This window comes from Rhinolophus hipposideros (assembly GCF_964194185.1).
Source record: "Rhinolophus hipposideros genome assembly, chromosome: 5".
Lineage (NCBI taxonomy): Eukaryota > Metazoa > Chordata > Mammalia > Chiroptera > Rhinolophidae > Rhinolophus > Rhinolophus hipposideros.
Window position 1 is genome coordinate 93,292,292 of NC_138051.1, and position 13,169 is coordinate 93,305,460.

Below are 13,169 nucleotides of genomic sequence, written 5' to 3' on the forward strand. Positions count from 1 at the left end.
GTGTGGCCACTCGGGGAAGCACATAGAGGAGCCTGAACTAACGCAATGGTGGTGATGAAGAGGAGGGGTAGCCTGGCAGATTTTTCAGGAAAGAATCAGCAGCACTTATTTCGTTGGTGTTTAGGAATGGAAAAGTTGAGGACAAATGCGTATTTTCTGTCTTCAGAGATGCCAATGTGGCCATTTCCAGAGATTGTTACTGAAGTAGGGGAAGTGATTTTTGTTTTGGCAGGAGTGGGGTATGATGCTGTCACATTCACACACAGTGGATTGAAAAGCCTTTTAGATGTTTATGTGGGGATGTCACATACCATCAGATATGTGGATCTGATTCTTAAGAGAGATCGGAAGATGATAAAAGTTTGGAGTCACCAGCATATTGTGGTAGGAGGTGTGGAATGAGAAAGGAAAAGAACTAATGCTAGAATCTTGGGAAGGACCAACCCTAAAGAGGGAAAACTGGGAGAGAAGACCAGAAGTAAATTGAGAAGAGGTCAGAGTCACAAAAGAAAAACTGAGGGAGAGCAATGACTCCAAAAGCAAGGTAGAAGATAGTTTAGGAAAGGAGGGGATAGTTGATCATGTCAAGAGAAGAGAGAAAAAACGAAAGACTGCAATGTGTCCCGGGGATTCTGAAATTAGGGGTGCCTTGTGCCCCGTGGGCATGGTAGTAACCATGGATTATTGTAGTTTGTGGTTTAAGAAGAGTATCAGCTGAAGAAGTGGCTACATGGGCGCAGACTTCTCTTCCAGGAAGGGAAGGAGAGTGTGAGGAGGATGTCCTGAGCCCCTGCCTGTCCCTAGTGCGCTCTCTATCTTGTGTCAGTTTTCACAACACCAACCCATGACACAAGGATGAACAAGCATAAAGGTGGAGAAACAGGGCCATTGAAAGAATCCTCCATGTCCACCGTGCTCTTGACATTTGTCATGTGCTTAAAATACTGGATTTCGAGGTGAAGCTAGAGGATTCGGGTTTCCTCTCAAAGTTTTACAGGAGAAATGTCCATCAATGAGGAGGGCTGTGTCTTAGAACACGTGGTCTCCACTGCATGCAGCGGCCACTTTGGTTCTCCTCCTGGGACAGGTGGAGGACAAGGACATGCAGGATGGGCTAGCAGGAGGCTTAGGCTAGTCATCAAGACCGGTGACACCAGTCCCTGCTGCCCCGAAGATGATGCCAGAAGCACGGGTTATTGGCTGTTTGCGGAAGAGTCACTCTGCAGCAGGAAACCACCATATCGGGTGTTATGAAACTCAGTTCATAATATGATTTAGTGTCTTGTTCCTGGTGACCTAGGAATAGGGCCAACCTCAACAAAACTTGGATACTCAGAGCCCTCCCTACCATCATTTTTGTGCTTGTTTCTTTCTTCCTGGTGTCCTTACATGCCATCAATCTTTATCTCCTCCTTGCTTTGAGCTGGCTGTCAAATAATTCTTTTTTTATTTTTATTTTTTAATTAAAGTTTATTGGAGTGACAATTGTTAGTAAAGTTACATAGATTTCAGGTGTACAATTCTGTAATACATTATCTATATCTCACATTGTGTGCTCATCACCCAGAGTCAGTTCTCTTTCTATCAGCCTATATTAGACCTCTTTTACCCTCTTCTAGAGCCTCTCCCTCACCCTCTGGTAACCCCTAAACTATTGTCTATGTCTATGAGTTTTTGTTCCTTCATTTGTTTGTCTTGTTCTTTTGTTGTTTTCAGTTTTGTATATCACATATCAGTGAAATCACATGATCTCTACTTTTTCTATCTGACTTATTTCGCTTAGCATAATAATCTCAGGATCCATCCATGTTGTCACAAATGGTCCTATTTCATCTTTTCTTACTGCCGAATAGTATTCCATTGTGTATATATACCACAACTTCTTTATCCATTCATCTATCGAAGGACATTTTGGTTGTTCCTATGTCTTGGCCAACATAAATAAAGCTGCAATGAACATTGGAGCACATATGTCTTTATGGATAAATGTTTTCAGATTTTTTGGGTAGATACCAAGGAGAGGGATTGCTGGGTCATATGGTAATTCTATTCTTAATTTTTTGAGGAACTTCCACCCTGCCTTTCATAGCGGCTGCACCAATCTGTATTCCCACCATCAAATAATTCTTGAAACAATGTTTGCTGGTTAAAGTGTTAGCTAAAAAAGGATAATTTTAAAAGAGGATATTTGAAGGTGGAACTTGAAGGAGGAAAAAAGCTGGAATAGGATATCTAGAGATAGATATTTTAAATGGTCATATCTAGTTTTCTCTCTCTCTTTAATCTTCACCCACTTTTGCAGCTTGCTTTATATTTATACAAATATAACATATATAAATATATATATAGCATTAAGTATATTCATGTTGTTGTGCCATCCATCTCCAGAACTTGCAAAACTGGAACTCTGTACCCATTAAACAATAAATTCCTGTTCCCTTCTCCCTTTAGTGCCTGGAAACCACCATCTTATCTGTTTTTATGTGTTTGACTACTGTTGCTCTCTCATATACCGTATTTGCCGGCGTATAAGACGACTGGGCGTATAAGACGACCCCCTAACATTTCCACTCAAAATACAGAGTTTGTTATATACTCGCCGTATAAGACTACCCCCTCTTCTGCACACCTTCCACACACCAAATAACTTTCAGTTTAAAATTTGCATCATACTTCTTTCTTTTGGCTGGTGCCATGATAGGGATGATAGGGGTTTGACTGGTCGACATTTTCTATGCTGTACTGTACAATGGTGCAGTATTGTGGTTGGCTGTTGGCTGTATACAAAGCCTGATTTGATTGGTCCCTGCTCCCTGTTTGCCCGCCCTGTCACTATAGCAGTCTGGTCCACCCTTGCATCAGCATCTCCCTGGGACCTCACTAGTGTGCAAGTGCGAGCTCTTCAACATTCTAACAGGCACCATGATAGCGCAAAATCGCGAATCTTCAATGCATATGTAAAGAAATATACGGTAACCCGAATTTACCACACTCGCAAAATCGCACACAGCCGACCATACACCCAGTATGGTATCGCGATTCGCGATTTTGCGCTATCATACTGGGTGTATGCTCGGCTGTGTGCGATTTTGCGAGTGTGGTAAAATCGCATAACAGCAAAATCGCATAACAGCCGAGCATACACCCAGCAGCGCTGCTGATGCCTGAACGGTATGTGGAATGAAGTGGGCGGGCATCGGGAGGCCACTATGGCATGGGGCAAGCACTATGGGCAGTCTATCTGAAGTGTACCTGGCGTATAAGACGACCCCCCCACTTGGAGGCATATTTTTCGGGGCCAAAAAATCGTCTTATACGCCGGCAAATACGGTAATACAATATTTATTCTTTTAGTGAGTGGCTTATTTCACTCAGCATAATAGCCTAAAGCTTCGTTTATGTTGTAGCATGAATCAGAATTTCATTCCTTTTCAAGGCTGAAGACTATTCCATTGTGTGTGTGTGTGCATACAATGGAATATGTATATTCCATTATATATATATATAGCCAAAAAATGTATACACATTTTAATAAAGGAAAACTATTAAAATTGTAATAATATATACCCATAACGAAAGATGACTACAAGTCACTTTTGACTTCTGTAATTACAAGAGGTGCTCAAAGTGGTTACCTTCAGACACTTCTGATTACGGTGAATTACTGCTTAAGCAACGTTGACCAAAGTGTCTACTTGAATACTTTTTTTGGCACCCCTGGCACATCTTGTCCTTTTGTTCATCTATTGGTGGACACTTGTGTTGCCATACCTAACTCTCATTAACTCATATGTTATAGCAATTTCTTACTCCTAATAATTTGACTTCTCCAGACAACTGGTATGTGCATCTTAAAATATTGCTGTGAACCCTTTACTATTCCCTGCTAATTAAGTAGTTGTTGAACAAAATGTGCATGAATTGGAGTCACTTGGTGCGTGGGACATGATCACAGGGATTAAAGCAAAGAGGGGAAAGCAGGTCTCAGAAGATTTAACAATGTTTTTGAGATTTTTTCCATCTTTATCTCAAGAGAATGAAAATGTTTCCCTAACAGCCGATCTAAATTTCCTTTAACTACTATGGAAATGAGCTCAAGTCTCTTTTGAGGGAGGCGCCTGTGCCCTCCAAGGCTCAGCACAGGGCTGGGAGCCAGCAGGCCTCCATCAGTCTTTGTTGCAGAATGTTCTTTATATCCCCAAAGGGCTGCTCATCTGGTTGCTCACCATGTATGTTTCAGGAGCCCACAGACAGCCTTGAGGATAGCCTCCTTTCTTCCAGACCAGAGTTTATCATAGGCCCTGAAGGTGAGGAGGACAATCCAGCAACCAAGCATGGCGAGAACCCAGGCAATCGCGCGGAACCTGCGGAACACGCTGGTAGGTAAACTCCGGCTGCTGGGGGAGGGCGGTGTGCGCAAGCCTAACGTTCAGAACCCTGGTTTCTTACTGACTCACGCAAGTTCAGATTTGGCCTCCTTAGTATAGACTTGTGCTAATGCACCACTTCCTCGCACATTATGAAATGCACAGATCCAGGATGTGTTTCTAGTGGGACAGAAGTCACTGAGCATCTTTCTGGCAGCAGGAGATTGTTATTAACAAAACCCTGCTGTGTTAGTGGAGAAAGCACCACCTTCCTACTTATGTATTGTGTTGTCTGTGGACAAATAGCTGTGAACCAAGATGGATGGCAGACTCGGAATGTGCTGACATCTTGACAGGCACTCGGGGCATTTAGCCAAAGCAGAGTATTTTGGGACAGAGGTGATGGAACTTGAGCTCATGCAGCTTCTGCGATCCAGGGGCGTGACCAGGATTCTGGACAGACTCATGGTGTGTAGCTGTGCAATTTGTGTCTAAGGCTGGTTGGCTCGACTCACAGCTAGGAGGAAGGATGGACTCTTTCTAGTTTGCTTGAAAGGCTCTGTGTGTGCGAATTGGGGACATCAAGATGGCAGGCAGGCCTGGAATTGGACTCTAGCTCGTCACACACTGAAAGAGTTTCTGGGATTTCAGATGTGACCCCATATGTCTTTGGGAAAGCTGATTTCTGTATCTGCTCTGTGGCACTCTGGGAATTTGTACAGGACTAGAGCAAATCTGAGTAGCTTGTTATCTTCCTGCTTCCACTTGTCCTGTACTATTAGGAGCTGGCCCCTGGGAGGCCCACCTGCAGAACCAAGTTTGGGAAGCAATCTGCATCATTCCCTCAGTGAACACCAAACATTGTTAAGTGACTGTTTTGTGGAGTTCGTTGTAGGTCTTGGAGTGTCTTATTCAGATCAAGGTAACTGCATCATTACTTCAAAATGCTTCTGCATTGATTGTATAAATGGTTAGTCGAGTGTGATTAACTCGGCTCACATTATTTAGAACAATCGAAACCGAGAATTTTGAAGGAACACCTGAGATGACCTACTGCATTTGTTTTCTGCGTGTACTTGGGGTTGCACAGGCCCTGTGGGTTTCCTTTGGACCTTCCTTAATTGAGGTGGCAATTGGTGGGAAGACGTTGGTAAACGATAAAGATTCAGGCTACATACCCTGCTGCAGCCAGACTGCTCTGACTTGCTCTAGTTCATATGTTGGAGTTCTAAGTAAGATTTTCTTTGAACAAAATATTCCACAGTAAAGAAGTTTGAAACCTGCTGATCTAGTTCAGCCTTCTCACTTTGCAGATGAGGAAAATACATCCCAGATGAGTTAAACAACTTGCTTATGGTGATGTAGCTCCTATTATTCATTCCTAACTTAGGCTGTATGCTTATGATGCTGTCAAATGGTAACGGAGTATCTCATCATCTGAGGAATTGAAACATAAACCAAATGAAAGCTCTGCCTGCCTATCCCCATTCTGCGGGTATCCGGGGTGGGCGTCTGGGAATTGGAAATCCAAATATTGTACAACTATTAATACTTAATGGCAGAGTTGAGATCAGAACCTGGGGCTCCTCGTTTACTTAGAATTAATTATGGTTGCTGAGGCCCATGCCCAGGCTGCATTGATGTCTAAAGGAAGCAAGGATTTCACCACTGATCCAGTCACCTGAACTCTTTTTATACAAATATATTTTTAAAACCAAAGATGACGCACAAATCAACTAGTTGCCATTTTTATTTGTATTTAACATTTTAGTTGAACAGTGGTTAAAATTAAGCAATTTCTTTTTATAAATTACTCTTTTTGTTGCTTAATTGTTATAAACTTCACTTGTTTAAACATTTGCTCTACTCATCTCCCCCAAACATGATTTCAGGCTCCCATCATAGCTTCTGGTCCATTTTCCTTCTTTTATTTCTGCCATCTTGCAGGATATAGGTATAATTTGTCTCCTCAGGGAAGTCTCCATTAATTTTCTTCCAAGACGAGCCTTCTCTGCCACTCAGTGCCTGGATCCTGCGTCTGCTTTGTGGGCCATTAGGCGATGATGTTGAGCTTGTCATAGAATAAATGAGTGGTCTATCGATATATGCTCGGTGATTTCCAATTCCTTGTAGAGTATTTCCTGATTCTGCATTTTGTGGCCTATTTCTTCTAGCAGTCAGACATGTCCTCCACTAAAAATATTTTTAAAACTTTCACATTAGACAAAATAGAGTCAAGTGCTGATAACAAGTATTAAAATACATTAGAGTGGAAACTCCCCAATGAACTATTAAGTATATACATCTAGAGGGTTTGATGCCCATTGTCTCTGATCCTAGGAATTGCCAAAACTTGCAATAGTGATTTGAAAACATTTACATGAATTTCTACAGCTGGTTAACTTGTGAATTCTTTTTTCTAGCATGTCTCATGTACAATAGACCTCCACCCCCTACCGTAGGGGCAAAGGTTTTAGAGATCCTCATAAGAAAATAAGGCCAGGTTCTGATCTGAATATATTGAACTTCGAAAAGACTCCCTTTTTGTCTGAGTCTATGGACCAAATCCCTCCTTAGGTGCTAATACAACTTGAATACCTCTCTTGAACACCTGCTTATTTCCCTTCACGTTGGGAAGGCGTACCTAGCCAGGCCCCAGGCCTCTCCTGGTAGCAGCAGAACTAGTGGCCCTTGGGGCATAGGGCTGAGCTGAGCGAGCCCAAGATATGATGGGCTGGCTACACAGTGGGAAATGGAAGCTGAGAATCCTAAATCTCGAAAGTTTCCTGCACTTTCATCATAGAAGGGATAGATGCTACCTTGGAGAGCAAATAAAAACATTACGTACTTTAAAAATGCAAAAAAAAAAAGAGCAGATATTCTATGTTTTACTTCTCCTGGTTTTATGATCTTGATCAACTCATGAATGGTGGGGGAGAGAAGGAGTTATGCTAACCTTTGGGTAATTCTTTCTTCACAGCAGTAAAGAATGATACTGAAAGAAAGTTTTGCTACCAACAGCTTCCAGTATCTTTGAGACTAATATACACCATTTTCCAGGTATATTTTTTGGAATATTTGAAGTTTGGGTTTGGTAGCGTTGCTTTTTTAGATCGCTCAGTAACCATGTGGTTCTTTGCATAGGAAATGGCTAAGTTTGAAGAGCCAGACATTCTTTTTAATATGCTCAATTGCCTGAAGATTCTCTGTCTACATGGAGAGTGTTTATACATTGCTAGAAAAGATCATCCTGAATTTTTAGCCTACATTCAAGATCATATGTTGATTGCGAGGTATGTTTTCCTAACAGTTTGGTTTTTTTTGTTGTTTATATGTTAGGCTTTAGCTGTAAAAATTAGAATAAGATTTACCAACTCATGTGAGTTATGTTTTTTTTTTTAGCCAGGACATTTTAATCACTTATGGGAATTACTTTTCTCTTATTTAGTGTAATTATTAAGTATGTCAACATGAGTAATAGTAATTTTCTTTGCTAGATACTGTAAAAATGGAAAAGGTGAAATAAGGATGATTTTATGCCTTTCAGTTGTTAGATGGCTTAAGAATTTAACATACCCTAGTAAAATGTCAACAGGTCCTAAGTTAATATTTGTGTAGTATAATTGAGTAAGGATTTATGTAATTTCTTACATGAAATAGAACTGCTAACAGACATCTAAAATCTCTCCATATATGTTGTCTGATAAGGTATTTTTAAAAAGACTACCTCAGCATTTTGAGAAAAATAATAAAATATTGCCCTGGATTTACATACTAGTGTTCTTTCTGAGAACCTTAAAATAGCTGTTCAATCTTCCTGGAAGTAAGTCCGGATAATATTGTCCTCATTTTTTATGTAAGAGAATGAGGTAATTAAAAAGGGAAAAGTTTGGTTCAGATTAAGTTGGTGACAAAACCATGTTAAGGGTCTGTCTTCACTCATTTTGTGTATTTATTCAACAAGTATTATTGAGGGCTTAGTATTTACGTTATTTTTCTAGGCACTTTGGAAATTTGCGATCTAGTTTGGAAGGGGGTGAACACTCTGTATGTAGAAGGTGACCATATAATTTACTATTCAAATTGGTCTACTTTTGAGAGTAAAAAGGGAATGATCTTCGTAATAATCTCAAAACAATAAGTATAAAGTAGATGAAGATCTTGGATAAACTAAGATATGTGGTCATTTTACGTATGTAAGAGTCACTATCGAATCTAAAAGATGTGTGATTGGATGACTGTTTTGTATATTTCAGAGGTGGGGAAGGTCATTTCTGGATGATCAGAGAAGCAATCAGGAGCAGATACCTTGTGGATGAGCACTGAGATAAGGATAGAATTTTGACAGGGAGATATTTGAGCTGGGTAGGCCATTTTCTAGAAAGTGGGACTATCAAGAGTAAAGAGATGGAAGAGTTGGAAAGAGGGGACAAGAAGAGTAGGGAATATTTAGGTGATTCCGAGGTTTTATTTTTTACTGCGTGGTGTGGTTTTAGGGGAAGTAACAGAAAATGAAGCTGGAGAAGGAGCTTAGTACCCAAATGTGAAGGACCTTGAAGATAGGGACTTCATTTAAAGATGTTTGGGGAATCTATGGAAGATCTTAAAACGATGAAAAGGGTCAGAGTTGGACCTTGATAGCATAAGCATGGAGAAAAGTGAGAACCTTGCCTCTCTCCTAGCTTCTGGTGGCCTTCCATGGCTTGTAGATGCGTCACTCTAATCTCTGCCTCCATCTTCACATGGTCTTCCTTTCATGTGACGGGTGTCTCTCTGTCCCCATCTCTTCTTGTGAGGGCACTCACAAGTCATTAGATTTAGGACCACCTAGCGCCAGTGAGACCTCATCTTAACAAATTGCATCTGCAATGACCCTATTTCTAAAAAACGTCACATTCTGAGGTTCACATTCTGAGGTCCGGGTCCATGTGACACTATTCAACCGAAGACAGAAGCATACCATGGACATGGTGGCTCTAAAGAAGTTTCCTCATGATAAATGGGGCTTCTACAAGAGATATGGGAGGAGATGGTGGCACGGTGGCCATGCTGACCTGGATGTGGGGAAGAGTAAGACTGATCTGGAAATATCAGTGTAACGGATGGGAAAAGCCGCAAGTCCAGGCAAAGGCGATGAAGGAACTGGGTTAGGAATCAGGCAGAAGCTCTGTTCATTCCAGGAGAGTGGGAATACTAAGTGGGCTGCCTTTTGTTGTGGAAGCCACCTCTACCAGACAGGTGCCCAGGCCAAATGGGTCGTTGTGCTGGGGGATCTTGGGCTCAGCCTCTGGGTGGCATAGCTCAGGTTTTTCCTCAAAGTATGACCCTACACAAAAACCATGATGGACAATGATGGATCTGAAGAAAGGACGTTTTTCCTTCTGTTTTTCAAACAAAGCTGCTTAGGGAACTGGGAAAGCCATATGTATGAGACTGGCCAAGTCCTGGGATTTTTGTCACCGAGACAGTTTTTAGCAATGCTGTATATGGTTTGCCTCCTTCAACTAAATTGAAAGTTCCGCGAGGGGGGCGTAGCTTATGTCTTCTTTTTCCTTTGCGTTCTCTGTAGAGCCTGTTGTGTTCTGGAAGGATCGTCATCTTAGCCTCCCAATGGTAACAGTAGTGTGAGGTTTTTGACTACCTACTATGTGTCAAGCACTATGAATCATCTCATTGAATGCAACCAGCATTGGGAGGAAGAGGAAGTTCAGAGAAGTTAAGGAATTTACACTTGGTTACACAGCTAATTAATGGCAGAGTTGGGGTTAGATCCATATTTGTCTGATATCCACTACTTGGATGAAGCATACAGTGTTTCAAAATTGTTCCTTTTCATTCCATAGCTCTAGTATGTCTTCTGAGAAACAAGCAATTCCCTTGATGTGTACCTTAGCATACTCTCTGTAAAATGGAGATAATGTGTGTCACTCCTCAGTCTCTTGGTGGTGCATTATGAGTTTTTGAAAGTCTCAAATAGTTTTTTAACCTTTTTAAAAAAATTTATTTAAGTGTGTTTTTCCAGGATCCATCAGCTCCAAGTCAAGTAGTTGTTTCAGTCTAGTTGTGGAGGGCGCAGCTCACAGTGGTCCATGTGGCGATTGAACCGGCAACCTTGTTGTTAAGAGCACCACATTATAACCAAGTGAGCTAACCGGCCTCCCGCCACAAATAGTTTTGATTTTGATATTAACTCTGGAACCAAATAGAAAACACAACAACAAAAAGGATAAGAAATACTTTAAATAATTAATACAAAATTGGAAACCAGTACTATATTATTAATAAAAGATATATTCAGAATTTTTCTGGTAGAAATTGATAGGGACTTAGCTAAACTTGCTAAAGTACATCTTTGACCAGCAGTGGTCTGGTTTTAGGCGTGGCTAGTACTCATAAGATGTTACTAGGGTTCTCTCTCTCTCCCCCTCCTCCCTCTCTCTTTTCTCCCCTCCTTCCCTCTCCCCCTTTCTCCCCCCTCTCCTCTTCCTCCCTGCCCATTACTTAGCCCCATTTCATCTGTATTGACTTCTCTGCACGCTGTCCCTGTGACATAGAAAAGAGGGTCACTGGCGGCTCTAGATTAGCATTGTACTTCATTGCTGAGGTTTTAGGAGAGAGATCTTCCCTCTCTCAGAGTCCAAAGCAAAACCTGGACAAAGGATCCCGGCATTCTAGGTCATATGCCCACCCCTAGACTGATCACTCTATTCGTGGCATCGAAGTACTTTGATCAGCCTGGGTTTTGTGCTCTCATGATAGAAAAAAGAGGGGAGACCCTTGATCGACAGCCCTGCCAGTTGAAGAGGCTATTCTTAGTAGAAAAAGAGTTGTTCTTTCCTAGAAGAAGAGGGAAAGGCTGCTGGGAAGGCAAAGCCAACAAAAAGTCCCAGATGTTCAGCATAAGAAAAAAAGATGTTTAAGTCACTATCACATCATCATTTTAGCAAAACTAATCAATTTTGTATGTTATTTGGCAGTCTTTGTTCATTTATATATCTGAATTTATAATATACAATTAAAAATGTTTATGTTAAAAATGTAATTTTAAGTGTTAAGTGTTTTTTCTATGTTGTTACATAAAAGTAGTTACTTAAAAAAAAACAAGAACAGAACAGAGCATAGGAAAAGTTTATCTGAGGATTCTAGTTTTGATGAATCTAATTTCACTGAGAGCATGCCTACCAGCCACCCGTTAACTACACTTCTTCTAAATTAAGGTAATAGTCTTTTATTTCTAGAAAGGTTATCCTACCTGTAACCACTTTGCCTCCTTTTGATTTCCAGCCTGTGGAGAGTCGTCAAATCTGAGTTTTCCCAGCTCTCTTCGTTGGCAGTTCCTCTTCTTCTCCATGCTTTGTCACTTCCTCATGGTGCTGACGTCTTCTGGACAATCATAAATGGCAATTTCAACAGCAAAGACTGGAAGATGAGGTTTGAAGCAGGTACCTCTGTAGTAGCTTAAAAATTCTCTCTGGTTCACAATGTAAACCGGATGTCCAGTTGTGGGATCTCTTTTCGGCCCTCCATTTCCCTCCCTTCTCTCTCTTTTTTTTTTTTTTAAAGATTTTATTGAGGAAGGGGAACAGGACTTTATTGGAGAACAGTTTGTACTTCCAGGACTTTTCCAAGTCAAGTTGTTGTCCTTTCAGTCTTACTTGTGGAGGGCGCAGCTCAGCTCCAGGTCCAGTTGCCGTTGCTAGTTGCAGGGGGCGCAGCCCACCATCCCTTGCGGGAGTCGAACCAGCAACCTTGTGGTTGAGAGGATGCGCTCCAACCAACTGAGCCATTCGAGAGCTCAGTGGCAGCTCAGCTCAAGGTGCTGTGTTCAATTTTAGTTGCAGGGGGTGCTGCCCACCATGGCTTGCGGGACTCGAGGAATTGAACTGGCAACCTTGTGGCTGAGAGCCCACTGGCCTATGTGGGAATCGAACCAGCAGCCCTTGGAGCTCTAACTGCCTGAGCCACCCGGCCCCTCCCTTCTCTTTAAGGGGCATTGTCCTGCTTGCTGGCACTCTTGGTTGGTTCTGCTTAGCTGAGCTTCCTCAATAATAGTATTTTGCAGAGTGGTCCTTAGGTAGGGTTATCCTGTCTAGTTTACCTGTTCTCCAGGTGCATTTATTAATTGCCCCCTTGTTTACTTTCATATGGGTCCTGGCGGGAATGATCAATTGTATAGTGAACCTCATAGGGTACTTGCATCAGGGTAAGTGGGAATGTTTGTTAAAAACGCAGATTATTGCACTATGTCCTAGACCTACTGAATCAGAGTCTCAGGAGGTGAGGCCAGGAATCTACATTTTTAAGAAGTTCCCCATGTAATTCAATGGAGTTTGAGAAGCTCTGCTGTTATGGTATATCCTTACCTTGAAGCATCAGGGACCAAGTCTGGGGCCATGATGGGTATAATTTCCTAGGGCGAGTTCTTAGCAGAACGTGGTCAGGAAGGAACCTGGGTGTGTTCTCTTAGCCTCCCACCTCCTCTTCACTGTCACTGCACGCTGTTAATACTCCCATTCCCAGGAGACCGCACACAGGGCTGCCATGTCATCATGGCCTCATCACAATGGTTCTGTGTATTTTAGTGTCTCAGAAATTGGGCAAAGAAATAGAAGTTCCAACAGGTGAGTTAACTATTATATTTTTGAGTTCAGTTCCCTAATCTCTGGCCACCTCAAAGAGTTCTTGGTTTTTAATACCCCATGAATCCCAGGGGCTGATGTATTTATATGGCAGCACATGATGTTGTAGGGAATAAGATCAGAGTAAAATTTTCTCCAAAAAACGACATGGTATTGGCAACAT

The 13,169-nt window shown here is 41.7% G+C and overlaps 1 protein-coding gene across 16 annotated transcripts in view; it reads left to right on the forward strand.

The window, feature by feature from the left end:
• The window catches only part of UNC79 (unc-79 homolog, NALCN channel complex subunit), a 248,535-nt gene that overhangs the window by 124,269 nt on the left and 111,097 nt on the right, over positions 1–13,169 (forward strand). For all 16 annotated transcript variants that reach the window (XM_081050030.1, XM_081050029.1, XM_081050037.1 and 13 more), the window contains exons 20-23: positions 4,241–4,379; positions 7,348–7,427; positions 7,512–7,660; positions 11,652–11,809. In XM_081050030.1, coding sequence (XP_080906156.1) covers positions 4,241–4,379; positions 7,348–7,427; positions 7,512–7,660; positions 11,652–11,809 — 526 coding nt within the window. The remainder of the gene's footprint in view (positions 1–4,240; positions 4,380–7,347; positions 7,428–7,511; positions 7,661–11,651; positions 11,810–13,169) is intronic.